This window comes from Vigna umbellata, chromosome 6, assembly GCF_029865625.1.
Source record: "Vigna umbellata cultivar VRB3 chromosome 6, Vumbellata_1.0, whole genome shotgun sequence".
Lineage (NCBI taxonomy): Eukaryota > Viridiplantae > Streptophyta > Magnoliopsida > Fabales > Fabaceae > Vigna > Vigna umbellata.
The window spans coordinates 13685310-13712635 of record NC_142170.1 but is presented as its reverse complement, the minus strand read 5'-3'; the positions used below and the strand labels follow the sequence as shown (position 1 = coordinate 13712635).

Genomic DNA, 27326 nt, shown 5'->3' with positions numbered 1-27326 from the left:
AAAATTTCAAAAATAGCCAGCAGATTTTTCCATGCAAATAGGATCCAGATGCAATTCAGTCCAAAAGTCCTTCTGACTCGTTTTCAGTTTTTTTATTTATTTGTGATCATATATTGTTTTGTACAACTGTCAGTGTTTTGTTTGAAGTTTTAAAAGTCAAACTGCAACACTGATTACCAAATTGTGGAAGATCCGAATCTATATAAGATGCACGAAACATAAGTTCCCCTCACTTCACTGCATTACATTGAAAGCCTCCATGGCCATCTCTCTAATTTTCTTGTCATTCTTTCTCATCTATGGCAATGGTGTTCTTCCCATTGAAGCTTCCCACCATGTTTACAGAAATCTTCAGACTCTTTCTTCTCACTCATCTGATCATCAACCTTACAGAACTGCTTATCATTTTCAACCTCCCAAGAATTGGATAAACGGTACAATATAATCCTACAACATAAAACAGTCTGAAACACTCTTTCCTTAAATCAATTTGCTGTGGTCAATATTTTATATCTCTAACTACTTTTCATTTTGCTTCTTTTTTTGTCATTTGATGCTGTGCTGGGGATATTCTGCAGATCCTAATGGTTAGTTTTATTCTCTTTCACACCTTGGTTTATGCTCTATATATGTATAAAACATGCATGTTATGGATAACAGAGAAAAATGTTTTTGTAACAATTTTCTTATAATTTTTTTGTATCCGTTTCAAATATAAAAACCAATAAATTAACATGATGTATAGTCATGAAAGTTGTTACCATGTAATAGTCCGACAATATACTGTGTTTTTTCATGGCTAAAGATATGGTTGTACGTGGGTTTTTGTGCAGCACCAATGAGGTACAAAGGACTTTATCATCTGTTCTATCAATACAATCCAAAAGGTGCTGTTTGGGGAAATATAGTGTGGGCCCACTCAGTATCAAAGGATTTAGTTAATTGGACTCCATTGGATCATGCCATCTACCCTTCTCAGCAGTCTGATATCAACGGTTGTTGGTCAGGCTCAGCAACTACCCTTCCAGGGGGCAAACCAGCCATTTTATACACAGGAATTGACCCTAACAATCACCAAGTTCAAAACCTAGCAATACCCAAAAATTTCTCTGACCCTTTATTAAGGGAATGGGTTAAGTCACCCAAGAATCCTCTCATGGCCCCAACTCAAGCTAACCAGATAAATTCTAGCTCATTTAGGGACCCCACCACTGCTTGGAAAGGCAAAGATGGGTACTGGAGGGTGTTGATTGGAAGCAAAGTACACACAAGGGGTGTGGCAATTCTGTACAAAAGCAAAAACTTTGTGAACTGGGTTCAAGCAGACCACCCCCTTCATTCAGCAGAAGGCACTGGAATGTGGGAGTGCCCTGATTTCTATCCAGTTCGGAATAAGAGTCCATTGACTACTGGCCTTGACACATCAGTGAATGGTGATCATGTTAGGCATGTGCTCAAGGTTAGCTTGGATGATACCAAACATGATCATTATCTGATTGGGACTTATGACTCTGCAAAGGATATCTTCACTCCGGATAGCGGATTTGAGAATAGTAAACCCATTTTAAGACACGACTATGGAAAGTATTATGCCTCAAAAACCATTTTTGAAGATGGAAAGAACAGAAGGGTTTTGTTCGGTTGGGTTAACGAATCCTCAACTAAGGATGATGATATCAAGAAAGGATGGTCCGGAATCCATGTAAGCTGAACTCAGTTTCTTCATTTGTTATTATATTCTTAAATTAAATTCTATGGATTGGTTTATTTGAATATATATTTGCAGACTATTCCAAGGACCATTTGGCTTCATAAATCGGGGAAACAGCTGGTGCAATGGCCGGTTGTTGAAATTGAAAGCTTGCGTGTGAACCCTGTCCACTGGCACTCCAAAGTGGTCAATGGTGGTGAAACTCTTCAAGTCACTGGTGTTACTGCGGCACAGGTACTTTTTACTACATGTTAGAACAATCTTTTCAGAGAAATATACACACTATTACTCTATATCTGCAAAATGTTAAATCTTGCATTTATATTGGTGCAACTCTATAATACGTAAACCGCATTATGTATAAGGCCAAAGGAGTTTTTTTTAAGTTAAAACATCTGCGTAGGGAATAGTTTAATGATTACACGTATTCGATCTAAATATACTATTACTCAATATCAAACTCAGTATATATAGTATACAGTAGTTACTGTAAAATATTGATTTATGGTTGAGAGACTAATTATGCTTCATGTTCTATTGCATATAAGGCGATATTTTCGTAGTTTTCAAAGTTATTAATTATGGTAGCAGATTCTCGTGAAAGCTTTTCAATCATTAATTACACTGGTGACTAACAGAATAAAGGCAAAATTATATTGATAATATAGATGAAGAGACAACGTTATCTGTGTATGAAAGTGGGTGTTCTAACTGGTTATTTGCGGCAGGCTGACGTTGAAATTGCATTTGAAGTAAATGGGTTTGAAAAGGCCGAAGTATTGGACCATTGGGAAGATCCTCAAGTTCTGTGTGGTCGAAAGGGTGCAAACGTAAAAGGTGGTTTGGGACCCTTTGGTTTGTTAGTTTTTGCTTCTCGTGGCTTGCAAGAGTACACAGCAGTGTTGTTTAGAATATTTAGATACCAAAATAAAAATTTGGTTCTCATGTGCAGCGACCAAAGCAGGTTTGTCCTTGTCTTCTGTCTCTTTCCCTGTGCAATTTTTTTTTCTCTTTTATCAAACTTTGTTACTAGTCAAACTTGAGATACTCCAAAACCTCTCTCTCTTATTTATGCAAATTTAATACTTTGACAGGTCTTCTTTGAATAACGATAACGACAAGACAACCTATGGAACTTTTGTGGACGTGGACCCTCTTCGCGAGAAGCTCTCTCTAAGAACTTTGGTAAGTTGATGACGTAATTCATGGAACCATACACACAAAGTTTATTACGAAAAGCATGTTTGTGGATTGGATTTTCTTCAATCATAAGAGCAAATGATTCATTTGAAACAGCAAACTAAGTAAGATTTATTTTTGACATTGACAGATTGATCACTCGGTGGTTGAAAGTTTTGAAGGCGAAGGAAGAGCGTGCATCACAGCAAGAGTGTATCCCACGATAGCAATCAACGACAAGGCACGGTTATATGTTTTCAACAATGGAACTGCCTCTGTCAAGATCACAAAGTTGAGTGCTTGGAGCATGAAGAAAGCAAAAATCAACTGAAACTAAATAGAAGTGTTTATGACAGTTCTATGTTCCATTGAAAAGTCAATTCATTTGTAGGAGGAACTAAAAAGTGTGTTTTAAAACAAACACACATGACCCCGTAGGAAATTCAGAATCATCGTTTGTCGTTTTATCAGTGTTTGCGATTTCATCACTGTAATATAACAAATATTGTGTTCTTCTCTTACAGTATTTAACAAGAATAATAGATTGTTTTAAACTTTTCTCATGACTGTTATAAAGTTGGTTTAGTAGGAAAAATAAAGAGAAAGAGAGATCTATTTACAGCTTGTATTTGTGGATAAAAAAACCTTTTAATTGTCTGATTTAACAAATACATGTCTTTTTTATTGCAGTAGTCATGTGCTGTCTAGATAATCAAATTAAGAAAGAGAGAAACTTTAACATAAGCAGACATAATTGAAATAATACGAAGGTGGCAACACTTTTTTCTTTTTAATTTCCATAAACACAAGGCAGTGCAACCAAAATATAGCAATTTAATAACCTAGTTCTTTCTTACTAATTAATACGCTTTAATCTAGTCATTACTAGAGTTAAATTATCACCTAAATATAACTGAACATTAATTATGTAAAGCTGACAATAAAAAATGATGAATCACTGAAACATTATTAACAAGTGTACTTACTTATGATATGCAAGGATCAAACATCTTCATCTCACTAACAATTTAAAATTACAGAACTATAAATTTTAAATTGAAAATAGAAAAAAACTATGGGAGAGAAAATTAAACACAAACCCTTTTGTAACACAATTATTTATAATACAAGTAAAGTCCATGTCATTTCTTTACAAGAAATTTGTTATTATCAAAATATGTTATGAAATATTCACTTTTTGTGTGTATTTTGAACGTTAAAAAGTCATAAAATATATTATTTTCATTTTTGACTATTTTTTTCTAAATAATTTAGTCAATAATACTATTTATTAATATTTAGAATAAAATCAAAAAGAGAAGAAGATAATTAATACTTACAGAAAAAATATTAGAAGTGAGAAGTAGAATAAGACTGATTATGATTTTTGAGTTTACTTAGATGTTCTCAGAAGACAATCATATAGGAAAACCCAAGCAGCAAAAATGACCGAAATAACCCCCACATGTGTACAGTATTTATACACAGAAAAACACCACTGGCACTTGCACTAAGGAAGTGCCACCAATCTGCAGTTTACACCAACAAAACACTGTTACCAAGAACAGTAATATAGTTCAAGAATGAAACAGAATGTCCCTAAATTGTGTCCTTTTTCATAGCATTCTCTTTTGCTTTTGCTATTTTCCTCTTCATCCCATCACTTCGCCATCTTAATATATTTCACAAAAAGCTCTTTGTCTCTAAACTCCCCCGTGAACCATGACACAGCAAAAGGAATGATTTCGTCCCGAATTACACAACTGCACTTCCACATGAACAAAAATCAATCTCAATAACACAAAAGTGGTAATAAACATTCCATAAATGTAAAAAATTGTTGTTTTACTGACATGAATTCGAAATGTGGTGTACTATAAACAACTTTACTGTCAAAAAAAGATGCAAAATCACAGAACAAATCATTCAAAAAGGTCTTTTCCATCAAAACCAATGGATAAACCAGGAGTCTTCATCACTTGGATCAAAAGTAGAATAAGAAATATCATTAAGTGACTTACCCAATGTCGTAATCCTTCCGGATCAATTCAATCTATCCAAGAAAGCATCAAAAGCAATGATCAGTAAACATCATTTGATAACTTTCCATTAGATAATAGATAGTTAAAATCAGAGACGTACAGGTACATCATCTTCATCAACATCTTCATCTTCATCATCATCATCATCATGGTCAAGGGGAGGATTGAAAAAGTTGAAGAAACTTTTCCTTGTGTTTGTGAGGGGCTTATCATCGTTGGATCTTCTCCTTCCCATCTTCGGAAGAACTTTTCTTGTCAGGCACTTTCCTGGATGCCAGTTAATCTTCGTCCTACAATGTTTAAATATTAAAAACAAATCTGCAGAAAATGAAAACATAGATATAAACACTTGCAAATTGACAAATGTTTCTTACCCTCTGGCTTTTATTAACACGGGACCATCCCTGTCAATCTTATATTTTTTTTCTAGCTTAGAGTTTTTGAAATAAGGAGAAGGAGAATAAGAAAAGAAAAACTCCAGCATGAAGCCACCAGAATCGTCAAGTCTACACGACTTTATATCTTCAAGATATTGGAGGGCCCCCTCGTCATCTTCAGTGATCTGAAAAAAGGGAAAAGAAAAGTACATAATTATCCTACAATCTTTTCAACAAACGGAAACTGTAGAATATATATGAACATAAATTCCCTTACCAATTCAGCCAGTATATCTTTACGCTTCATAACAGTTAGCCAGAAGTTAGGTATTCCAAACACTCTGTTCATGGCTTTTTCTGGATCATCTTCATCTGAAAGTTCTTCCTCTTTGATGCCCAAGAGAACCTCAGACCTCTGTAATGAACAAAAACATATCAAATACAAAAAGATAATATGTTACCATTGTAAGGGTGAGTGATCATTATTCCATCAAATCCATAGAAAGTACAAATCCTCCTCTTTCACCACAAAATCTCATAAATCAGTAAGATATCTTACAAATAATGAGCAACATACATACTTGTCTGTAAATTGGCGCAAATAGCTTCTCGTATTTATCCTCCAACCGTGATAGCTCCTCAAATAACTCATCCAGCACCTTATCAAAGGCTTCCTGCATTTGGAACGAAATCAGAATTCAGAACTTCACTTCTGTCTAACATAAAATGAAATTTCTAATATGAAGAGTAATGGGAGTAGACTTTCTCTTACAAATAAATATTGACTAGTGCTACGGAGTTTTGAAATTGAATATAACCAAAGAGGTACATTATCTAAAACTATTAATTCTCTGAGATTTGAGGATATTCTTTAACAAAATACTTCCACCATTTCAATTCTTGACATCACAACAACTGAATAGATGACAACAACATCAGACCTGAACTTCTATGAGATATTCCACACGATTCCTAACTTTTGGTGATAATTGGTCCAGGATGCCCACATTTTCCTCAGCTGAATGCGGGGAATTGTCCTGTACAAAGAGTGTCAACTGGGTTATAGCTAAATCCCTGAATTATTTCTTGTAACTTCTTGAATTCAACATATTTAAACAGTTATAAACTGGTCGTGTATTAGGCAAAGTTTTCATGTATAGCTATAGACAAAACTTGCTAGTACAAAGTTAAAGATTCTTATTGAAAAATGGTCATATTAACACAAAAATTAGCACACAAAAAGAAAGAGGAAAACATATTGAAAGATCAGGATATTATAACATGTCTGTGATTATGGGTTTGAGTTTTTTGTATTTTTTTTACATTTGAAAACATGTTAAGTCTCCCTGATTTGAAAAAGGGTAACTATTTTAGTAAGTAATCGAGTTTCTTTTCCATCGTCAAAAAAGGCAATTGTAGACAAAGTTTCTTTTATCATTAAAAAGAAAATTATTTGAGAGAAATAGTTATGTAAAAAGATAGCTTCTTTCTTTCTTTCTTCTTAATTACCTTACAATTCTTGCCTAACGAAATAAGAACTAACAAAAAAGCTAAAGTTGATAAAGGTTTATATATTATCATACAGATCAAGAAAAAGGGTGAGAGAAAAGATTTTAAGAAACATTAGTTAAAATCTTGACGTGGGTAAATTTTTAAAATGCATTGTACATTTCAGACAGTATTATAGATATAAGAATACATCCCGCAAGAATACATATATGCTTGCATGGTAAAACTTACCTTCATTGTATCAGTACTGTCGTCATTAGGAGTAAGAACTGCACAGAAATTCAAAAGTTCATAAATTTACGTTCCAACAACAGAAAAAAGAGAGTAGAATAATCAGACAGTTATAAGTAAGAGAAAGAAGAGGGTGGAAAGAGTTTCAAGATACCGTCGGAGTCAGGAGAAGCATTGTCGGAGTTATCTGACATGGTGAAGGAATGAGTGTTAGGGAAGACTGCAAAGAAAGAAGAGAGAACGAACCAAAACAATGAATATTTTCTAAAATCTCTATATATATAGCCTTTTCATTTGTTTGCAAGTGGTTAAGCAGTTGTAAAGAAAAGTGTCTTTTTGGCTCTTGTAATGAGTTCAAAGAACGTGCCGTGGAAGTTGGCCGTCAAATATAGGACTTAGATTTTGGTTTAAGTTAGAAAATTCAGTTACAAAACAGTTAAACTAGTTGGTAGTTGAAAGTTGGTAGTAACGGCTAATATTTTTGTTATACCGATTCATTAAATTAAGAAACCTCAATAATCCTATTCGTTAAAACAGCTTATAAACATAGCGTGATAAAAATAACATTTATATAATAAATGTTTTATTTTTAAAATAAAATTTTGATATAACTTTAAACAATACTTATAGTTAAAATAACTTCATATTATAATATAAATTATTTATAGATCTATACGAGTTGGATCTTGATTCAATTTGAATAAAAGTCTCTATTTTTGTCCAGAGAGTATAAAATTATCCTCTCGTTAGATAACTTTGGTTGGGATAACACATTTCACAAATATAAATACAAGATTTTAAGTAACTATAGATATTTTTAGTCCATTTATCAGAAGAATGTGATTTTTTTTTTCATGCAAATGCATTACAAAAATCATTTTTAAAATAATTATATGAACTCTTGTTAAGAATATAATCTTAAAAGTATTCTATGTTTCATTTCAATTATCCTTTAAATTCTCATAATATCAACCACGTGGTCTTCAAAATGAAGAAAAAAAATAATATTCCATTTAAAACAAGTTCCAATGATATTGAAGTATTCCATTAATCATTATAAGAAGTGGTGTTTATTTCTTCCTTCCCTCATCTTCTCTCCACGCTCACTTAATGGAGGACATGAAACCTGAGAATGAAGAAATTAATTCTTTTATAAGGAATATTAAGAAAATAAGAGAAAATCAGTTTTTTTTTTTTTTAATTTCTTTATGTTACAATTACAATATGAAGGAATTAAGGAACTAAATATCTGCATTGATTGAAGACACATTTTGCAGTGCAATCAAGTATCCTTAAACTAAGATACATGAAGTTTGAAATGTTATACAGGGTTCTTATATTCTTTCAACTTTATGTCTTTCACCATTTTGCAGTAAATGAAACCTACTTCTTTTATACACAGATAACAAGAACTACTATATATATACTACCACACATATTACTTGCCCAGTATATTTTAATCTCAGTAAGAAGTTGGAGTGCTATTTTTAAGAGAAGTTTATTGAGACAATTTTAAGCAAAAAATTTAGATCATTGGAAATATTCAAATATATATATATATATATATATATATATATATATATATATCATACATTTGGGGAATGAATTTAAATGGGCAAGGCTCACAGTGGAAGTCTATACTTGATTCAATTTGCCTAACTTGCTACACTGTTCAACTTCAACATGTTTGTAAGAAAGTCACTTGGTCTCTGAGTGCTGAAATTTGGATTTTAATGCTTCAATGACAGCTGAAAAGTCCTGATCACTAAGGCCATGGGATTTTGCAACTTTATATAACTCATTAGCAGCTGCTGCAATAGGAGTGGGTTGGGAAACAGACTCTGCTAACCCCAGGGCTAGTCTTAGATCCTGTCACCATTAATTTTGTGTGAGACAGCCAAAATATAAGTCATCAAGTCTGAAAGTTATGAAAGAGGAATGTCAACATTCACACACCTTCTGCTGATGCTTTAGGGGGAATGCAGTTGGGTAAAGTGACTGTATCATGGATGGACCTTTGATTGAGTACATTGGAGCACTAATGGCACCCTGTGAAACTACCTGCAAAATTGCCATTTCATAGAGGGTCAACAGTTTTATAAGTACTCAGGACAGTACTTTCTTATAAACTGTAGGGAGGGTCAACACACATAAGTCTCCATTTTTATAAGATATTGTCCGTTCTGACACCAATTATAAGAGGTCTTTTGGAGTGGTACCAAAAACAAATCCGTAAGGACTTAGTGCAGAGCAGAAAATATCTTACCATTGTGGAAACCTATGTGTTCTGACCCTCCCTACATAAATAACAATGAAGATGAACATCAAAGGAAGACAGATTCTGGCCAAATAGTTCTGCTAGGATTAGGAATAAAGCGAATGTGAACATGGACAACCTAGTAGAAAAAAATCATGTAGTCATCAACAAATGTAGTCATCTATTTAGAACAGTCTCCCCCAATAGGAAAACCAGCAAAATACTCTGTTGACCGTATCAGGTGGGTTATATTTCATGGACATAGAAATGGACAAATACCTGCACCAGTACATCTGGATCAAGGCCAACCTTCTCACCGAGGAGTAAGCCTTCAGAAAAGGATGCCATCATACTATAGATCATTGGAAAATGTAGAAAGAAATAGCGTCACTTAATCATTAGTGCAAAAGGATGAGTAACAGGAAAAGAACCAAATAAATTGTAAAAGACCTGCCCATGATCATATTGACAACGAGTTTCATTGCAGCTCCATTTCCAACATTGCCAAGATAAAATTTAGACTGCATAGAAGTGTGAAACATACATGAATTTGTTTTGCCAGGAAGATTATAGATTTTTTTTTTAAATTAAAAATCAGATATGTATACTTTCCCCATGATGTCCAAGAGAGAAGCAACTGTATCATAAAGATGTTTGTCCCCTGAAACATATTATATACATTGCCTCAGATTCTGTAAATGCTCAATACTCTGATGAGAATAGAATCTGAATGCATTCACAATGGTATGCAGTGTTAATTATGCAAATGAGAGCTATAAAGGGAAAAAAATCTTTAGAATGTGACCTGTCTATAAATTTATAATTTTAAATATCTGCAGCTACCTTGTATTGCAATAAGTGTTACAACTTACATATCACATATTAGCCCGAAATTTCTTATGAAAAAATAAATATCTATTTACCAACAATTTTCTCATGCCAAATTGAATTAATTTATTAGTAGTTGAATAGTAATATTCACCTGCTGTAAGAAATATCAATTGCCCATCTTCTGCTGGCTTTTTTGAACCTGAAACTGGAGCCTGTGGGTACAAACAAATGGCATTGTAGGTGTTACAATACAACTTACAAAATCTTTTATCTAACTATTCAACTAAAGCAAGCAAGGCATTCACACATATCTCAATTACATAGCACCCTGAATGTGCCATAAAGAATAGGTACGGATTAAAAACTATAAAAATACTGCACCTCCAAAAATAATGCTCCAGTGGATTTGATGTGCCCACTAATCAATTTAGAAGTGTCCCCATCAACAGTTGAAACATCCACGTATCTGAATGAAAATAGATAAGGTATTAACCTCAATACTAAGATCTATCTCTCATTTTGTCATTTTAAATAAGTAAACAACTAAACAGGCATATGGTGAACCAAGATATGCAATGTCTCGGTCACTATGGAATATGGTTAGTCTATAATCAAATTAGATATAGAAATTTTCAATGAAAAGATTAAGGAATGAAGGGGGGAACAGTCTGTATGTAGTGCAGAAAAGAGTCAATATTGATTTCAAATGCCATTATCTGTCAAATGGAAATATACAATAAACAAAATTAAAATCTATCACCCTTTCCCTGAATCCATTCCATTCACAGCTCCATGCTTCCCACAAGCAACATCCAACTGATGTGAAACAGAGTTAACCAGCTTAGACACTAAAATCTAATCTTTAAAAAACTACAGCAAATTATACGCACTGCACTTTGAGGATCAGCAAGCATGGCAAAGGTGACATCGCAAGATGCGGCTACTTCTTCAGGAGAGGGTTTATATCTGCAGAAAACAAATACACAAGCTTTCAAACACACATCGAATTGGCAAATTTAGTTCTTCTCTTTATTAGTCTTTTCAAAAAGGCAAGTGTCACCCACAGACCACAGAAACACAAGTACGTCATTACAATCCTGCATCTGAATATGAAAGAACTCACTTTGCTCCAAGGCTGATTAAAGGGTCACACTTGCTCTTGGTCCTATTCCAAATAGTGACATCAATCCTACAACAAGAAGAAATGCCAATTAATTAAAAGTGCAAAAAACAAACAAGGATGGATGAAGGGTGAAGACCAAATCAGGAATAAAAGGATATAGCATGAGAACTGCATTGGGAAAGTAACATACCCAGCTTTAAGGAGATTATGGGCCATTGGGGAGCCCATGATTCCGATGCCCAAAAAACCAACCCGCGACGGTGGCTCCGTTACTGAAACAGTATGAGTAGGGACACTGGAAATTGAAAGGGAAAACGATGATGATAAAACACTTACTAGCTTGAGCTCGCGGCTTCATGATCATCATGGATGTAAGGTTCAAGTGACGGGGAATGGAAGAACAAAACGTGGAACACATCAGCACAGACCGCACTTTATCCCACACCACACCCGACACTTGTGCCCACTCTCAACACTACCACTATAGATAAGAGGGAGGCCAAGTTATTGTTCCTTTTTCCCTTTTACCCCTTCTCTTCTCATAACTCTTACATGATTTTTCAAAATAACTTTTTTGAAATAATTTCATCCTTTAATAAATGCATGATTTTGGTCGGAAAAAATTATTATTTTGAGGAAAATTACAAGAAAAGATTAATACTTTGTTGAAAAATAAACGAATATCAACCAACTTATATTAATAAATGACTAAAACTGATTCATTGTGGAACGACAAAGTGTATACCATGATGTAACTTGTAACTACAGATAAAAGATTACTAATTTCATCTTTACACATTACAATTTAATTTTGATAAATATATCTCCATTTGATTTGTTGAAAAATGATTAATTTAGACAAAGGAAATGGAGGGTATACATGGAATTTCGAATGGTAGTTGTTTTGTATTTGATTTTGTACTGTTAACTGAAAGCATAAAAGAAAAGGAGGGATTTTTGTGGGCTGAAGAAAATCTAAGCATGCAGGTGGAAGTGGAGGGTGAAGATGGTTCCAAATTGGCACTGGAAAATGATGAGAAAACTGTGTTTGGACGAGGTTGTGGATTCAGCACTCACGACCGCACAGTTTCTCGTCGCCACGTGTGTTTCAAACTCCACCATTCAGACTCAGTGGTTGCTGATGCTAATGCAAGGGTTTCGTTCGAAGTGATGGGGAAGAACCCCTTTTGGGTGTACGACGGAGAAACGCTTCGGTTCTTCAGAAAGTTCGAGAAGGGTCACTTGCAACCCGGAGACCGTTTCTGTTTCTCTCCCAACGCACCTCTCTGGTACTCCTTCACTCTCAGGAACAAGCAACCTCTTCCTCAGCTTAACCTTGACGAAATTAACATTTCGGAAATCGATCCCGTTAAAGGTATCACTGCCTTTCCTTGTTCTTAACATCCTCTTTCAATTTTGTTTCTTTCGGCTCCATTTCTCATGTGAATTTGGTTGTTGCTTGTGCTGAAATGTTTATACTTTTTTTTCGGTGGAAGGTTGTGTAATGTCCTGTGTCACTCCTAAGCATTCTTCTGAATACAACGAGTCTTGTTGGAGAAATTTGATAAAGAAAACATCTTTTTTATTGAATCTCTAATTTTCACTAAATTTTAACCATGTTAGAAAAAAGGGGTACTAGAGAGAGTGGTTTTCATGAGTAGGATGTTATTTTATTTTTTTGTAGACTTTTTCAGTAACAATCATCTAAGTTAAACCTACCATTTTTTTATTGGAAACTAAAGTTCTATTATGTTGTGATTTTGAAAATGCAGAGCTTGGTTTTCTTGTGATGGGGCACGAGTTTGACAACTATCCTAAGGGGATGATTCGGAACGCGAAGAATTGGGAGTGGTTCCTTGAGGAACATAGAAAGGATAGCGAAGATGAGGAAGATGATAGTGAGAAGAAGAGGAAGAGAATGAGGGGGAAACGAAAACTGGGTAAGGTAAACGAAGATGATGAGTGGACTGGTGAAAGTGACGATGATAAGGGCGTTGTTGTCAGTATGCGGAAGAAGAAGCTGCCCAGGTACTCCACAAGGTCAAAAGATGATAAAGGAGGTAACAAAGATACCAAAGCTAGTAAAAATTCTAAAGGAAAGAAAACAGCTACTGATGAAGAAGATGAAGAAGAAGAAGAAGATGATGATGATGATGATGAGACACTGAGTGGATTCATTGTTGCTGATAAAGATGATGATGATAAGGAGGGGGAAGATGAAGAAGAAGAAGAGGAAGAGTTTGAAGATGATGATGATGAATTAGATGATTAAAGCCAAGGTTAGCATTTTATCATATTCATTTTCAAATTTAGTTTATAAGCTAAAGTTATTTTATAAATATAAAATTATGTATATATTTTTTTAATTTCTTCTTTTTAAGCATAAAACTTGTATATTTTCTGCCAAATGGTGCATAGCACATCACCCTTCTAATTGAAACGTATGGTCTGCCAAAAAGACACAAACAGGTTAAGTTGGAACTTGTTAAACAATTTATGAAGTTGGTCTTCAAGAATCATAATTTATGTTCAAGGGCTTTTGTTATTAATTAAGATGAAGTTTCTTATCTTTTATGTGTGTGTATCAGTCAAAATGAAACAAATCCACACCAAAACATGAAGCTGTGTTATGATACCGATCATTATGCCATGCTTGATCTGTTCCATCAAATAGCACCTGATCCACCCCACTGATCTATGAAGGACTGCAATTGGAGCCTTGAAGAAGCTACTGATTGTGGCCAAATTCAACACCAACTCTGTCCTGAAGATAATATATAGTGCCATGTATGTACTTCTTGCCATGTTAGGTCCAGTGAAGAGCAAGCAGAAGGTGACTGAACCAGATTCATGATATGGACACAACTTGGGCTGAAAAAGAGGATGGACTCATGAATGAGTCCAACTTTTGTTTAATATATAATTAAGTAATTGTGTTTTTACCTTTATCACCACAATTTCAGTATACTAAAAGAAAAACAGAAATAAAATCCAAGAAAACTCCACTGCTGAAAAAAATGTTTGTTTCAAACTAAAACCTGTGATCCAAATGTTCTTAATCCTTCTTACAGTGTTTGGATATGTAGTTCTGGAGCTGCATTATTGTTATGGACACAACTTGGCTAATGAAGAGGATGAACCCATGAATGAGTTCAACTTAGTGAAACAGGAAAGAAATCCTAAAAGAAACGGTCAGATCTCACCCAAATCCAAAAATTATGTGAGAATGTGAATTCTGTTATTTTTTAGCATTTGACTCATTCATGGGGCCATCCTTCTCATCGGTTCAAGTTGTGTCCATAACAATGATACAGTTTCAGAATTTCATATTCAAAAATTGTAAGAAGATTAAGAACATTACATTACAGGTTTAATTTGGAACAAATATTTTCCCTTCAGAAGTGGAGTTTTCTTTTATTTTATTTCTTCTTCTTTTTCAGTATATTGAAATTGTAGAGATAAAGGTAAAAACACAATTACTTAACCTTTGTGAAGTTCTTCAATCTGTAATGAAAAGTTGAAGAAAAGTGCACTCTGAGTTTAGTGTACTGTAGAATTGTACCTGTTTTCTTATTTAAGAGAATGAAAACTCATCTATGGATTATCCATTAACTTATTTTTAGTTGTTTATACTGGTAATGATATTTTTAGTGGGTTTTTAATTTAATGGTAGACTCATAAACACATTTATATTAAAATTATATATAATTGTGTTAAAAATTAATTAAGCAAGCTGTTTAATATATAGTTAAATACATCGAAATTACAAATCGCGGTTATCACAGGTACATGTTTCTTACTATTTGTCTTCATCCTATTAATAGGGTAAAGAAAACCTATTTACAGTGAATTGTATTATAAAAAATTAATTAATAAAATAATCATACTAAAAATTATATTAATATTATAAAAAAGTTGTGTATATAAAGATACATATTTCTCATTAATTTCTGTAATGTTGTAATTATATATAAAAACACTTATAATTTTCTATCAAAATAAAAAGTAAATATAATAAAGCATATATAAATTTTTTTTATTAATTATTATGATTATGAATAAAAACAGATTTAAATATTTATGATGAGTATTTTTTTTTAAATTATGTAAAGTAAAAAATTGGTTAACAAAAATAAAGATTCAAATAGGAAAAAAAAGTGAAAAAAAAGAAAATATGTAATTTATTTATGATGTTGCATAAGAAGACACTTGTCTTACATGCAGTTATTTGAACAGACAACATTTCCGGGGAAAAAAAATGTTAAATAAATTGATCCAAATTTTAAGTGGCAGAAATAAAAGTTGTTTATATATTTTTGCACCTTTTTAGTTTCAAAGGGCTTTTTAGTGTGGAATTTTGTGTCAGGTGTAGTGGGTAAGGGAAAGCTAGAGGTTTCTGAGCATTTCAACTTCTAGGGTTTTTCACTCTGCTTTTCTTCATTTTCCAACAATCTGCGTTGTGCCATAGCATGTGCGATTATTTATCTTCTGAAATTGCACTCTTTTGGGTGTAGTAGTAGGGTTAGAGAGTAATTCAACGCTGAAATTTTCAATGGAGTATTTTCCTTCTCAACATGGCTTGCAATTCGAATCTGAACCTGGCGCCTACAATGGTGATGCGAATGACGAGCTCGCAAAACCCTCCCCCAATCCTCGTGATTCGTCTTCAGGGTTAGTTACTTCTGTAGTGGGTGGTGGTACATGGGTTTTGTGGAGAAGGGGGTTTTGCGGCGTTAGTTTTTTTCTTGCATGTTCTTGGCGCCACAACTTCTCCCAATTACACTTCTTTCGTGGGTATTTTGACGATTTGGTTTTTCTTTTATGTTAGGAAACTTTTCGTTGGGGGCATTTCGTGGGAAACTTCTCAAGGTATTCTCACTTCTTCTCCATAAATTAAATTTAATATTTTCCGGTTGGAGTAGAAAATTTATACGAAGGGATTTTTGTTTTATCGTCCATGTATGCCTGTTCTTAAATTATTGAATGAAAAGAACCGGAGGAGCAGTTCTGATCTACTACTTTATTTGTCACTCGTTCATTCAATTCCTGCTCCATGCATGGATGTTTTGTTGCCTAGTTTTCGTTCTTTGAAACTACAGACTTCGAAAACTACCGTGCTCGCACTTGTTGGGTCCTATCTATGTCCTGAATTACATTTCCGTCTTGTGCAAAAACCTTCTGGGCCAGCCGCCAGCCGCTGGTCCAGTGGGCTGGTGGGGACCATGGCTGGACCAAGAAAAAGACTTCACAAACTCAAACACAACTACTATTATGTATAAGATATATTCTGGAGTTATTTTTTATTGCCTCTGAATCTTACTTTTTGGTACACATTATGATTCTTGATTGAACAAAAAATTACCTTGACAATTAAAACATACACATACACGAGTCACAGTCTGGTTATCAGTTGAAAAATGCTACCTGGGTGAGGTGAGGGAAATATCTACTCCCTCAATCCCTGAAAATGGCACAGCTTTGAGGGAAATGAGTTTTCGACAGGGCTTTCTGTTGTGCAGCTATAGTGCCAGAAGTTGTCACAACAATGGCCGAATTTACTGCTTCGGTGGCTGCAATTGAAAAATGTTCTGCTTTGCAAATCTTTTAGCTGCCTAAGACAGGCGCCACACACCGCTTGACTTCTATAGCGGACCTAAAGAGTGTTATCGGTACTAGTTCAATGATTAGAAAAGGCCATTTGTATCCATACTCTTTGTAGCCTGTTTGGTAGTTTTCAGCCCTTCTCAGTTTTTCTTGAACATTATTTTCTGGTGCTGATTGTTCTATGGTGATTTTTTGGCAACTTTTGAAGAGAGTCTGAAGTACTGATTAGGAGTATTTAGTTGAACTATTTATCTTGTTCATTGAGTATATTTTATAGGTTGTTATCTGATGCGAAGTGTTATTAAGCATTACAATTAAAATGTGGATCAGAATGTTTTTGTAGAGTTTTTTCCCTCATCCTTGATTTGTGCCATGCATGCAACTCAAGCGCAATTTGTTTGATACAAAAGACTATGTTATTATTATGTTAATTCATTCACTTTCTGTTTACTTATTATTTACGTGTCCTTATTGGACTGAAGAATACTGTTCGAAGATAGGGGAAGGTGGAACCTATATTCCTTTATGTATATTTTATCTCATTCTAGCATGTGTTTCTTTTTGTTTGTCAGAATCATTTTTTAATTACTTCAGCAAATATGGAGAAGTAACAGATTCGGTAATAATGACAAATAAACTTTCTGGAAGGCCACGCGGCTTTGGCTTTGTAACATTTGCCGATTCAGCTGTAGCAGATGATGTTTTGGCCCAGGAACATACCATTGATGGCAGAGTGGTAACTTCTTGTTTCGAACATGTTGGCTCAAACATTGTAGCAGCGCATATTCTTGCTCCTGATGACATATTCAATTTTGTTTGATCAGGTTGAAGTGAAGAGGACAGTCCCTAGGGAGGACATGGAAGGAATTGGAGTACTAAAAACAAAGAAGATATTTGTAGGGGGAATACCCCAACTTTTCACTGACGGTATAGTGAACCAGATGCCCTTACTCTTCTTGGTTATATTGGAATTTGTGTGTTCTGTCTTCTGACTACTGGATTGTGTGTACGTTGTAGATGAGTTGAGGGGATACTTTTCACCTTATGGCGATGTTGTTGAGTGCCAAATCATGTTAGATCACAATACTGGGCGATCTAGAGGCTTTGGATTTGTAACTTTTGACAACGAAGATTCAGTCGAAAAGGTGTTTTCAGCGGGAAAAATACATGAAATTGGAGGCAAGCAGGTTAGTGAAACTGTTGAAGTTAGAATAGGATATTCTTATTGTGCTGCACATAACTTGATATTATTTTTTTCTTTTGGATACCCTTTTCTGACTATAAATATAGGTTGAAATTAAGAGAGCTGAGCCCAAAAGATCTGGAGTTGATCACATCAGTAGTACCTCACGAAAGTCATATGGTGGTTTTAGCAATGGAATGGATGGATATGGTGGGAATAGCTCAAGAAATCGTAATCATGGAAAAAGAGGTGGACAGTATACAGATTCTGGAATGAACGGTGCATATGGCTACTTTGAGGGAAGCTTTGGCGGAAGTGCTGCTACTGTTTATGGTGGTTATTGTGGATATGGTTATGGTTTTGGATATGGTGGACCGATGTATTGCTATGGCGGCTATGGACTGAATTCTTATGGTAATCCTGGGGTTTATGGTGGCGGCACTATCTCCCATGGAGATGGTAATGCATATGGAAGAAACGTTAGTTTCAACCGCAGCAGTGGATATGATGGTGGGAAAGGGGCTGAGAAGGACGATGGTCCTACAACTGGAAGGTACCATCCTTACTGGAAATGAATTTTGGTATCCAGAGTCTGCAGACCGTACAATGCTCCAAAAGGTATGGCTGCGACAGCAGTAGCACCCTCCAGGTTTGATGCAGATATAATTCATTCAGATGAGAAGTTGGGAAACAAAAGGTATATATGTTATTGTATCTAATGGATTTTGCAAAACTTTCTTGGAGTTTCTTTGATAAGGACTAGGCTGATTTCTAGAAGCGTCATATATGAAAGGTCCCTAGATGCTGGTAAAAATTAACTACCAGAAGCCAAAATCACACACAAACACTTAGATTTCTCGCTACAAATATGTTAAGAATCAGGTTTATTCAAAATCATCTCGGTGGAAATGGGTATACTAGCTGAACATCGTTGGTTCTAACTAGGTTTAAGGGAATTTGTTTGATATGACATAATTTAGGAGTAAACTTATATTTTTGTAAATGTTTGAAATACTTTTTGAACTTTTTCTATATTCTGGTTGAAATATTTTTACTTTTTTACATCCACAACCAGCTTTTACTTATCTCTTGTAACATTTGTATACATATTTTATTTTGTTAACGGTCCTTTTGTACTTCACGATTTATGGATGTCACAAATGAAGTGTTAAATTATATTATATTAAATAATAAACGAACGCAATGATGTATAGTGATAAGTTAGGAGCTAGACAAAAACAAATTAATGTATGCATTTAATGAGATTCACAATTTGTCTACAAGTACTTTTCAATTCTTATGCACACCTTGGGTGGGTTCGCAACTTTGCTCCACTGACTGTACGGAAAGGGTCAATTCTTCAAATGCAAATACGACGCCGTTTTGCTAAGCTTTTTAGCATGTCTTCTTTACCACTACCGACATATAATTATATTTAGCATCTGAGTGGAAGCTAAAGATTTTGGGATTTTATGCAAAAGAAAATTGATAAAGGAAGCGATTAGTGAATTGAGTACAAATTTTTATATTGAAAGTTAACTAGTAAAACATTGCAAATTTAATTTTATGAAAATTGTTACAAAATTTAACAACCTTACCTGGCAATCAATAATTAAAAAGTGGTATAGTTTATGTAATCAGCGTATTTAATTAAATTCTTAACTTAAGTACAAAATTGTAGAAAATTGAAAATATCAAGTGAATCATAGTCGTAAGATTGATAATGTTTTTAAGCCACTTTTATATTTTTTCCACTTATCTAGCCTCCAATGCGTTCTAAAAGAAAAATACATGTGTGAATTGTTTCATCACAAATAAAAAAAATATTGTAGTAAAAAGATTTAAAACTTTTATTACGAAATAGATAATTTGAGGTGAAAATTTTATTAGTTTTATAATGTATATTTCTATGGTTGAATGATTATTTAGGATAAATGAAACCTCTTCAGTGTTTTCAAAGTAACAACAAGAATAAAGAAAAAACAAATAAGTGTTGAGTATGATAACTGTCAAGATAGTAAAAAACTCTAGAATGAATAGGAAAGAAACTCCAGCGCATGCCAAAATCATTTTAGAAGGGTTCTTGTCAAATGTTCTCTGGCTGTAGTCCAGGCTTGACTTAGTGTCTGCAATATCAGAAATTTACAATCATCAGATTTAAGATCAAAGCAATATGCTGATCTTAACCTAAAATTTGTCCATCAAAATTGATTTTTCAGTTTTCACAACAAAATCAACTTTAAGGAAAAAGTGTTACGTAATAGCCTTCTAAAGTAAGTTTAGTATGAGGACTAAATGAAGCAACCTCGGCTCTACATGGCAAGTGATTTGACTCTGTAATGTAAAAGCAGTATGCATACATTAGTGCAAGAAACAAAACAGAAAGAGTGTTGCATTACCTGCTCAGTCAGGGGGGACTCGCCATCCATGCTATGGGAGGTCACTTTTTCAGCAATAAGCGGTCCATTTGTTTCTAGTATCATCCTTCAAGGAGGGAAACCTTTACAAAATAAATAAAAATAGTTGCAATATCAAGAAAGAAATGTGACTAATGACATATGCATACCCTCCATCCACAATCTCATCAAGGCATAAAAGAATAAGATCCAAGTTTTCAAGCGCCTCTCTTTTGTCAACATTGTTCCTGTAAATGGCACAAGAAAAAAATAGAAGAGAAGACAGAAGCATGATGAGTAAAATGCATCTGTAAATAAAATCTAGATAAAAAATAGAAAAAAATAATCCAATCTAAAACACCTTAAGAGAAGCGTGACTGCATCAAAGAAACCCTGAAGAACTGAAGCTAAAATGATCTCATTTTCATGATCGCCGCCAGTGACAAAGAAATGGAGATCTTGTACAAATTTGTAAATAATGACATTGTTGTCGAGCAATGTGATCTCAGCTAAAGATAATGTGAAACAATATACCCCCGTTACCAAAAAAACACGAGTAAAGACTTCCACTTGGTGGTAAATGACAATATAAAATAATGATCAAAAGAAACCTCTTCAAAGCCACACTGGAAAGAATAACCAATACTTTATATATCTCAAATTTCAGTGACAAATTGTTCAGTCCAACATTCTGACGAAGTTCGTTCTTTAGTTCAATAATAACAGCAAATACCAGTACACATAGTTTGGTCTATAGAAAATACTGATGCTGGATGCATGTTGATATGTCCAAAAAGGAAAAGAGGAAAAATCAAGCCTAGAGACGATGAAAATGCTTCCGTTATATCTTGGAATTAATTTGCAGACTTGACACACGGGTATAGAAATGGAGGACATCATCAGAGGAATTATGAGCTAAAGCAAGAAATAAGACATGCTGGCTACTTAGAATGTTTCATAAAAACTTACTATAAAAATGTCGGGTTCCGGGTAAAAGATATAGAAAAGAAGCCGAAAGCTCTTAATTGATTATTGAGCCCCCAAGATTACTACTTATAACCTCACTATGCTTAAGAAATCACTTTTGAAACCGAAAGTAAGAAAGACTAACTATGATCCAAAAATTACATAAACAACAACAGACTTTAAAAGACCTATCTGCGTAACATTATAGCCTGCAATACCTACGATATGTCAGTATCCTAGCATCGCATTTAAAATCATGACTTGGTTTTGTGATGAGTATTTCTTAAACTCTGACGCTTACCTTCTGTTCGAGCATTTGTCTTAACTGTCTTACTGAACACAAACTTCTCAAAAGCAATCTTTGAGCTGTTAGTTGGCCAGTCCTCTGAAAAATACCTGACCGCCACACGCTTTCCGTCTGAATCAAGAAGAAGAATATTCTTTATCAACGGACATGAGTCCTACAGATAAAATGTACCAACAATTCATGAAAGGAGAGTTAACACTATTATATAATATTTTCAGCCTATACCTTAGAGAAATCAGATTTCACCATTTTTTTATCACGTCAATCTATTTTCAGTTTGATAATCGTTCTCGTTCATTGTCCGATACTAGTTCTCAATATCCGTATGATAAAAAACATGTCAAGTGGAATGAATGGAAGAATGCTGGGAACCATAATTTATTTACAGAGTACTCATTATCCCGGAGAATCCAATTAAGCCTTGCAGTATTCAATTGTGACTAAACAAGAGAAAAAAGAATCTCATTCTTATTTAATCCATTCAGTCAGTACTGTTTCCACTATTGCAGATACAGATTCATCAATTGATTCGGTAAAGTTTACGAGATAATAGCACTGAATAATATGAATCTGAAACTGAAACAAGCACAAAACCTCGAATCCGCATATATATCCTTTTCAATTTCTAAATCTGTTTTGGATTCATATAACTAAATGGAAAACGACAGAAAAAATATCGAATATTGGTTCAACCTTCACAAATCAATAAAAATAAATGATGTGAAATAGTTGATACTGTTAAGTATCAGTAATTTTCTGGAATTTCATTGTGATTAAGAACAGTGTGAAATGAAAAACAGAGAAACTTGCCTGGGAAGCCATTTCGGAGAAACAGAGTCGGTTACAAAATGCGGGACTATGTGTGTGTCTGTGTATATATATATACACATATAATTGAGATTTGATTTGAGATAGAAACTTGCTAAATAAAAATATTGGTAATATTATAATCTATGATAATTAATAAACTTGATATTAAATTTAAATTAATGTACAAACAAAGGCCGAAAACTTAAAAAAAAAAAATGTCACACACAAATTGATTTATTTTTTAGACTAGCAATTAAGTTTATTAAATCAAAAGGAAACTATATAAACTTAAAAGACAACCGTGATAAACTTATTAAAGAAATGTATGTGTCAATTTCCTCATAAATACTTTTAAAACAAAAGAAAAATAATAAAGTTTTTAATTTAAAATTTTATTATTATTTTTTAGACGCAATTCTTAAAATCATCTCTCAAACATTCCTGAAAGTATTTTTTTAAGAATATTTGATAAAAAAGATTGTTCTACATTGAATAAGTTATAGATTATAATTAAGATGTGTTGTTTATAATGGTGGCTCCAAGCCTAAGGAAGATTGCGCTACATTAAACAATAAATACGAAGGTGAGAGAGAAGGAGATGATTAATTATATATGAACTACTATATTCATATTGAATGGTATGAACAGGAGAAACATATATTATATTCATCAGGGGCTGTAGAGGGAAGGACCACACTTGCATTTCCAACTCTCTGGCTCATAATTTGAGTACTGCAAACCCAAATGATTGTTTCTACTGCTGGTGCTGGGAACTTGAATAGCTTCACATGGAGTGCAACCATAACACTTGTGGTCACAACTTGGTGGAATTGATCCTATTTTCCTCACTCCTATGTTGTATGTTTTTTCCATTGAATCCGACATAACTTTCTTGTCCATTAGACCCTTTAACGAAGGAAAACAAACACATTAGTACTAGGAAGTCTGAAACCATAATGATCTCAACTGATCTTTATATGCAAAACAGTATTCTTTTGCAGCAATTGAAAAGCTTATGATTTAAGACAACTACTTAATCATTTCTCATACCAGAAATTAGCATCCACCTATGAAACTCTAAAATGGGAGAAGGGTGACAAACCTTTTCTGATTCTACAGTATTCTGTGGTGAAGACATTGGTACTGGTGCCTCTTGGGGGCCTGATGGAGTATAGACAACACCATAGTACAAAAAGAATGAAATAGTTAGTTGTCAAAGAGCAATGTTCACATTTGAAAAGATCAAGATAAATTATATAAGTTTGAAAATACATGGAAAGGAAATGGACTGAGAAAAGTTGAATATCATGAAGATATAATTGCTCACATGATGCTAACAAGTCAAAGATAAAAACAGTGTGTGGTTTAAGCAATAACCTGGATTGGACATGGTATCAGAAGGAGGAAAGGATCTTGTGGCTAAAACTGCAGATTCCCAACTGGTTATTTGTAGAGCTAGCAGAAGAAAACAACATAATGTTACTTTCATTTTTCTATTTTCAAAACAGCAAATGATGAATGTGATGATGATGATGTGAATGTTGCTTCTCCCTTCACAACAAGAGGCAAGGCATGATTATTGATTTGGTGTGAAATGTGAAATATAAGAAGGGGAGAAAGGGTAGCTAACAATTGTAGTTCCCAAAAAGATCAGAATAAACTCCAAAGTTTTATCAGATGAGTCTTGCAGAGAGCTGAGAGATTTTGCTTGAGAAGCAAGTGATTTTGCTTCACTAGCACAAGTTTCACCTTCTTTTGACACCTCACTAGGTGCTCTAAGAGTAGTCTGTTTTCCACTCTCTTTCACCCTTAAGCCAAGCCAAAGTCTAAGCCTATCTTTCTTACAATCAATCTAAAAGCATTGCACAATATATGGTGATCTATTAGTGCAGAATGACAGCACCCATTTTGGGTCTGAAAACACCTGCAACACCCTCATAATTTTTCTGATATTTCATATTAAAATAAGGATTTTGATATCTAGACTGCAGAGCCATTGTCTTTTAGTGATGCTTTAATTTCATTGCCATATACGGAAGAAAGAAATCAATGGCAGGGTGACAGTTATTATGCATATAAAGATGGAGCAGCAGAAAAATAAAATACAAAAATAAACATTAGCCTCTGCTGCAGCAAATATAATACTTCACTGTAGCAGTAGTATTTATTGACTTAGTTAAATGGATCTATTAATATATTATTACTCTTGTTAGAGTCAACTTTGCAGGAGTTAGTTGTTGGGAAAGAGACAAATCTCTTCATCAATATCCAAAATTTGGACCATTTCTTTAGAAGGCATTAAATTTGGGTGTTCTTCATTTTCTGCAGCATACTTTTCCACATAACAGGTTGTAGTTTGAATGTTTTTGGTTATGAATGTCTCTTGGTTTTGAATCAGAAAAAGGGAACATTTACAAAGTCTAGAATTTATTCAGATTCAATTTAGCAGTATTGAGAATAAGTGGATGAATTTGGATTTAAAATATTTATATTTTAGATTGTTTACCTGACACTATAAATGCTTATTTTCTATAATTAAAATATATATAAATATTTTTTAATATATTATCATTGATCCTTGATTATTCAATAATTATATTTTAAAATTTTGTGCTTCATATTTTTTAAACCATTAAAATGGTAATCCTTACTTAATCTAAAAATAAACCACATCTTATTAAAGTTGACTCTAACTTAACTGTCTCAAAAACAATAAGCTTAAGACAAAAAAGAATAGCAAACACATATAAGTTTGGGATTTTATTTTTGAAAATGAAATAATATTTATATAGTTTTTTATTTCTCTTTTCTTCGTAACATATTTTATAATATTTATATTAGATCGAAGTTTCATGTGTTTTATTGAATCAATAATGAGATAAACACTTCCTAAATTATATAGTTTTTATTTCCTTTTTATTAGTTACTTAATAGAATATAATTTTCTTAATTTTTTTACTAAATCCATTTTGAAATCAATATTGAGTATAATGAGATGCTTACATTTTATAATTTAAATAATATTTTAAAAGATTGTCATTAATATTTTTAAATTAAAAATTTAATTACTTGTTAATCTTATATTTTAATTGATACTGAAATAATTTTACCTAAATTTTTAACATTTTTATTTATTTTTCAAAAAAATAACAATTGTAATTAATCTCAAATCTAATTAAATACTGTTCATTAACATGGATGAAACCTGTAAATAAAAATATGAACAATTGAGTTTAATAAAAAGAGCATAGATCTTTTAGTCTAATAAATAAAATCTAACTTATTTACTACATATGAAAGTAAACATTAGCTATATATCTTCCATTAGAGATGTTCTAGATACAAAGGTTAATGACATGAATCTCTCATCTATAAATCATGCTAAAGGACAACTTGGGTTGAAATGCAGGGAAACTCCATGTGTATTTATATTCTCTATATATAAATGTATGGTGCTAGAGAATAGGTCTAATATCTTTAGAAGAAAAATTATATTTGTTGCTTTGTAATAGTTTTAAAAAATTTAATTTTAAAACTATATGATACAATATAATATATTATAATATTATATGATTTAGTAACTAAAAAAATAAACATTTCCCATAAAGATTATGTGATTTTCTTTTTTACAAATTAATCATTTTCTTGTAGAATTTTTTTTTATCTCAAAATAATTTAACTTTTTTTTATGGAGATAAGTTTAATACATGTACTCGAACATTATATATTATGTTTAAAATATCACTAAAATAACTACAGTTTTCATTGTACAAAATAGTTTTAAAATTATGTATACTCTCATAATTCAATGTAATATTAATTTTTAATATATTATTATATTAATTATTTTCTCTTTTTTTATATAAAAGAATAGCGTATGAAACTACATTTTTTAAAAAAGAAAAATAATAATGTTTTCAATATCATTTTATTTATTTGCAAAACTTTAAGATAAATAAACTCTCCATCTTCCATTCCATCAATCTCATATATTCAACCATTGATCTCATACTGCCAAATCAGAGACTTGCTGGCAAAATGTAAAAGCTTTTAAAATCATATTATTCATGGAATATCTTTTATAATAATTTTTAACAGCATGGTACTTTTCTCATCTCTTCATCCTCATCTAAAACTCTCCTTTTTATTATAAAAATATATATATATATATATATATATATATATATATATATATATATATATATATATATATATATATATATATATTACCCCATTTTTTAGCATATCTGAATGCAACACAGCTAATCCATTTTTCAAAACTTGTGACATCAATTGTCACCAGACACACCACCTATGATTTGTGCATTGCGTGTTGTTGTTAATCACAGATATTCCATTACGCAGAAGGTCATTGACGTCACTGTGACCACTTTTAAGAAGCAAGAGCCATTTTTGTTTCATCTCCAATGCATCACTGCAACTAATGACCAGTTGTAAAATGCAAAAGCCATTTGGTCAACTTGTCCTTCTCTTAAACCTCAATCAACAACATGAAATAGATGGAACAATTTAATAACCTTAATTACATCAAATTAAAAATTGGAACCACGATAAACCATTCTGTTTATGCCTATAAATGTAACTACCTGGGAATACCATGAGCCACAGCCAGAGTGTTCCATTTGGTGACATTCATAGAAACAGTTACCAGTGTATCCTCTGTGCTGTCACTGTACTTCTTCTCACCATAAACATTATTGAGGTACCTTTTACCTTTTTCTATACTAGCTTTTAGGTTATGTTATAAACTTTCTTTTTAACAATTAACATTCAGATCAA

The 27326-nt window shown here is 33.0% G+C and overlaps 7 protein-coding genes across 8 annotated transcripts; 3 read left to right on the top strand and 4 right to left on the bottom strand.

Annotated features, from left to right (window-relative positions):
* Positions 1–214: 214 nt before the first annotated feature.
* On the top strand, positions 215–3453 carry LOC124843857 (beta-fructofuranosidase, cell wall isozyme-like). The gene is made up of 7 exons (XM_047320694.2): positions 215–434; positions 579–587; positions 834–1702; positions 1787–1945; positions 2440–2675; positions 2806–2896; positions 3042–3453. Exons 1-7 carry the CDS (start codon positions 260–262, stop codon positions 3219–3221), a joined length of 1719 nt encoding a protein of 572 aa, XP_047176650.2. The 5' UTR covers positions 215–259; the 3' UTR covers positions 3222–3453.
* Positions 3454–4329: 876 nt separating this feature from the next.
* LOC124843825 (nucleosome assembly protein 1;4-like) lies at positions 4330–5994 on the bottom strand. Its single transcript, XM_088092975.1, has 6 exons — positions 5891–5994; positions 5587–5724; positions 5307–5494; positions 5033–5222; positions 4912–4943; positions 4330–4653 (listed from the first exon to the last, which is right to left on the bottom strand). The coding sequence occupies exons 1-6, from the start codon at positions 5987–5989 to the stop codon at positions 4551–4553; spliced, it is 750 nt and encodes a 249-aa protein (XP_087949101.1). The 5' UTR covers positions 5990–5994; the 3' UTR covers positions 4330–4550.
* A 2667-nt stretch (positions 5995–8661) lies between these two features.
* On the bottom strand, positions 8662–11758 carry GLYR2 (glyoxylate reductase 2). The gene is made up of 12 exons (XM_047320707.2): positions 11597–11758; positions 11451–11532; positions 11261–11326; positions 11028–11103; positions 10898–10953; positions 10519–10603; positions 10289–10349; positions 9915–9967; positions 9757–9827; positions 9586–9658; positions 9006–9110; positions 8662–8918 (listed from the first exon to the last, which is right to left on the bottom strand). The coding sequence occupies exons 1-12, from the start codon at positions 11676–11678 to the stop codon at positions 8748–8750; spliced, it is 981 nt and encodes a 326-aa protein (XP_047176663.1). The 5' UTR covers positions 11679–11758; the 3' UTR covers positions 8662–8747.
* Positions 11759–12193: 435 nt separating this feature from the next.
* Positions 12194–14888, top strand: LOC124843859 (SMAD/FHA domain-containing protein). Of its 2 annotated transcripts, none has more exons than XM_088092436.1 (3): positions 12194–12635; positions 13033–13539; positions 13964–14888. In XM_088092436.1, the coding sequence occupies exons 1-2, from the start codon at positions 12242–12244 to the stop codon at positions 13530–13532; spliced, it is 894 nt and encodes a 297-aa protein (XP_087948562.1). In that variant the 5' UTR covers positions 12194–12241; the 3' UTR covers positions 13533–13539; positions 13964–14888. The 2 variants fall into 2 exon arrangements, with proteins under 2 accessions (XP_087948562.1, XP_047176653.2); XM_047320697.2 differs by having other exon boundaries at positions 12195–12635; positions 13849–14888.
* Positions 14889–15591: 703 nt separating this feature from the next.
* Positions 15592–19111, top strand: LOC124843841 (RNA-binding (RRM/RBD/RNP motifs) family protein). The gene is made up of 6 exons (XM_047320675.2): positions 15592–15931; positions 16089–16129; positions 17437–17600; positions 17689–17791; positions 17882–18051; positions 18155–19111. The coding sequence occupies exons 1-6, from the start codon at positions 15813–15815 to the stop codon at positions 18620–18622; spliced, it is 1065 nt and encodes a 354-aa protein (XP_047176631.1). The 5' UTR covers positions 15592–15812; the 3' UTR covers positions 18623–19111.
* Positions 19112–19928: 817 nt separating this feature from the next.
* On the bottom strand, positions 19929–22551 carry LOC124843846 (coatomer subunit zeta-2-like). The gene is made up of 6 exons (XM_047320680.2): positions 22527–22551; positions 21711–21870; positions 20805–20952; positions 20614–20691; positions 20447–20531; positions 19929–20173 (listed from the first exon to the last, which is right to left on the bottom strand). Exons 1-6 carry the CDS (start codon positions 22536–22538, stop codon positions 20114–20116), a joined length of 543 nt encoding a protein of 180 aa, XP_047176636.1. The 5' UTR covers positions 22539–22551; the 3' UTR covers positions 19929–20113.
* A 500-nt stretch (positions 22552–23051) lies between these two features.
* Positions 23052–24538, bottom strand: LOC124843851 (uncharacterized). The gene is made up of 3 exons (XM_047320686.2): positions 23904–24538; positions 23629–23687; positions 23052–23432 (listed from the first exon to the last, which is right to left on the bottom strand). The coding sequence occupies exons 1-3, from the start codon at positions 24013–24015 to the stop codon at positions 23196–23198; spliced, it is 408 nt and encodes a 135-aa protein (XP_047176642.1). The 5' UTR covers positions 24016–24538; the 3' UTR covers positions 23052–23195.
* Positions 24539–27326: the final 2788 nt, after the last annotated feature.

Excerpts from the sequence above, each read along its gene's own strand:
- LOC124843851 (XM_047320686.2), bottom strand. The coding sequence starts at position 24,015 with ATGAAAGTAACATTATGTTGTTTTCTTCTGCTAGCTCTACAAATAACC. Across the intron at positions 23,688-23,903 it reads TGATACCATGTCCAATCCAG|GCCCCCAAGAGGCACCAGTA; the intron begins GTTATTGCTTAA and ends ATACTCCATCAG. Across the intron at positions 23,433-23,628 it reads ATACTGTAGAATCAGAAAAG|GGTCTAATGGACAAGAAAGT; the intron begins GTTTGTCACCCT and ends CCTTCGTTAAAG.
- LOC124843825 (XM_088092975.1), bottom strand. The coding sequence starts at position 5,989 with ATGCAGGAAGCCTTTGATAAGGTGCTGGATGAGTTATTTGAGGAGCTA. Across the intron at positions 5,725-5,890 it reads TTGCGCCAATTTACAGACAA|AGGTCTGAGGTTCTCTTGGG; the intron begins GTATGTATGTTG and ends TGTTCATTACAG. Across the intron at positions 4,654-4,911 it reads CGGAAGGATTACGACATTGG|TTGTGTAATTCGGGACGAAA; the intron begins GTAAGTCACTTA and ends GTGGAAGTGCAG.
- GLYR2 (XM_047320707.2), bottom strand. The coding sequence starts at position 11,678 with ATGTGTTCCACGTTTTGTTCTTCCATTCCCCGTCACTTGAACCTTACA. Across the intron at positions 9,828-9,914 it reads TCTTGGACATCATGGGGAAA|TCTAAATTTTATCTTGGCAA; the intron begins GTATACATATCT and ends ACTTCTATGCAG. Across the intron at positions 9,111-9,585 it reads ATCCAGATGTACTGGTGCAG|GTAGTTTCACAGGGTGCCAT; the intron begins GTATTTGTCCAT and ends GCAATTTTGCAG.
- LOC124843841 (XM_047320675.2), top strand. The coding sequence starts at position 15,813 with ATGGAGTATTTTCCTTCTCAACATGGCTTGCAATTCGAATCTGAACCT. Across the intron at positions 17,601-17,688 it reads ATACCATTGATGGCAGAGTG|GTTGAAGTGAAGAGGACAGT; the intron begins GTAACTTCTTGT and ends TTGTTTGATCAG. Across the intron at positions 17,792-17,881 it reads ACCCCAACTTTTCACTGACG|ATGAGTTGAGGGGATACTTT; the intron begins GTATAGTGAACC and ends TGTACGTTGTAG.
- LOC124843859 (XM_088092436.1), top strand. The coding sequence starts at position 12,242 with ATGCAGGTGGAAGTGGAGGGTGAAGATGGTTCCAAATTGGCACTGGAA. Across the intron at positions 12,636-13,032 it reads GGAAATCGATCCCGTTAAAG|AGCTTGGTTTTCTTGTGATG; the intron begins GTATCACTGCCT and ends TTGAAAATGCAG.
- LOC124843857 (XM_047320694.2), top strand. The coding sequence starts at position 260 with ATGGCCATCTCTCTAATTTTCTTGTCATTCTTTCTCATCTATGGCAAT. Across the intron at positions 1,703-1,786 it reads AAGGATGGTCCGGAATCCAT|ACTATTCCAAGGACCATTTG; the intron begins GTAAGCTGAACT and ends ATATATTTGCAG. Across the intron at positions 2,676-2,805 it reads ATGTGCAGCGACCAAAGCAG|GTCTTCTTTGAATAACGATA; the intron begins GTTTGTCCTTGT and ends ATACTTTGACAG.
- LOC124843846 (XM_047320680.2), bottom strand. Across the intron at positions 20,692-20,804 it reads GCAGTCACGCTTCTCTTAAG|GAACAATGTTGACAAAAGAG; the intron begins GTGTTTTAGATT and ends TGCCATTTACAG. Across the intron at positions 20,532-20,613 it reads GATGAGATTGTGGATGGAGG|GATGATACTAGAAACAAATG; the intron begins GTATGCATATGT and ends CCCTCCTTGAAG.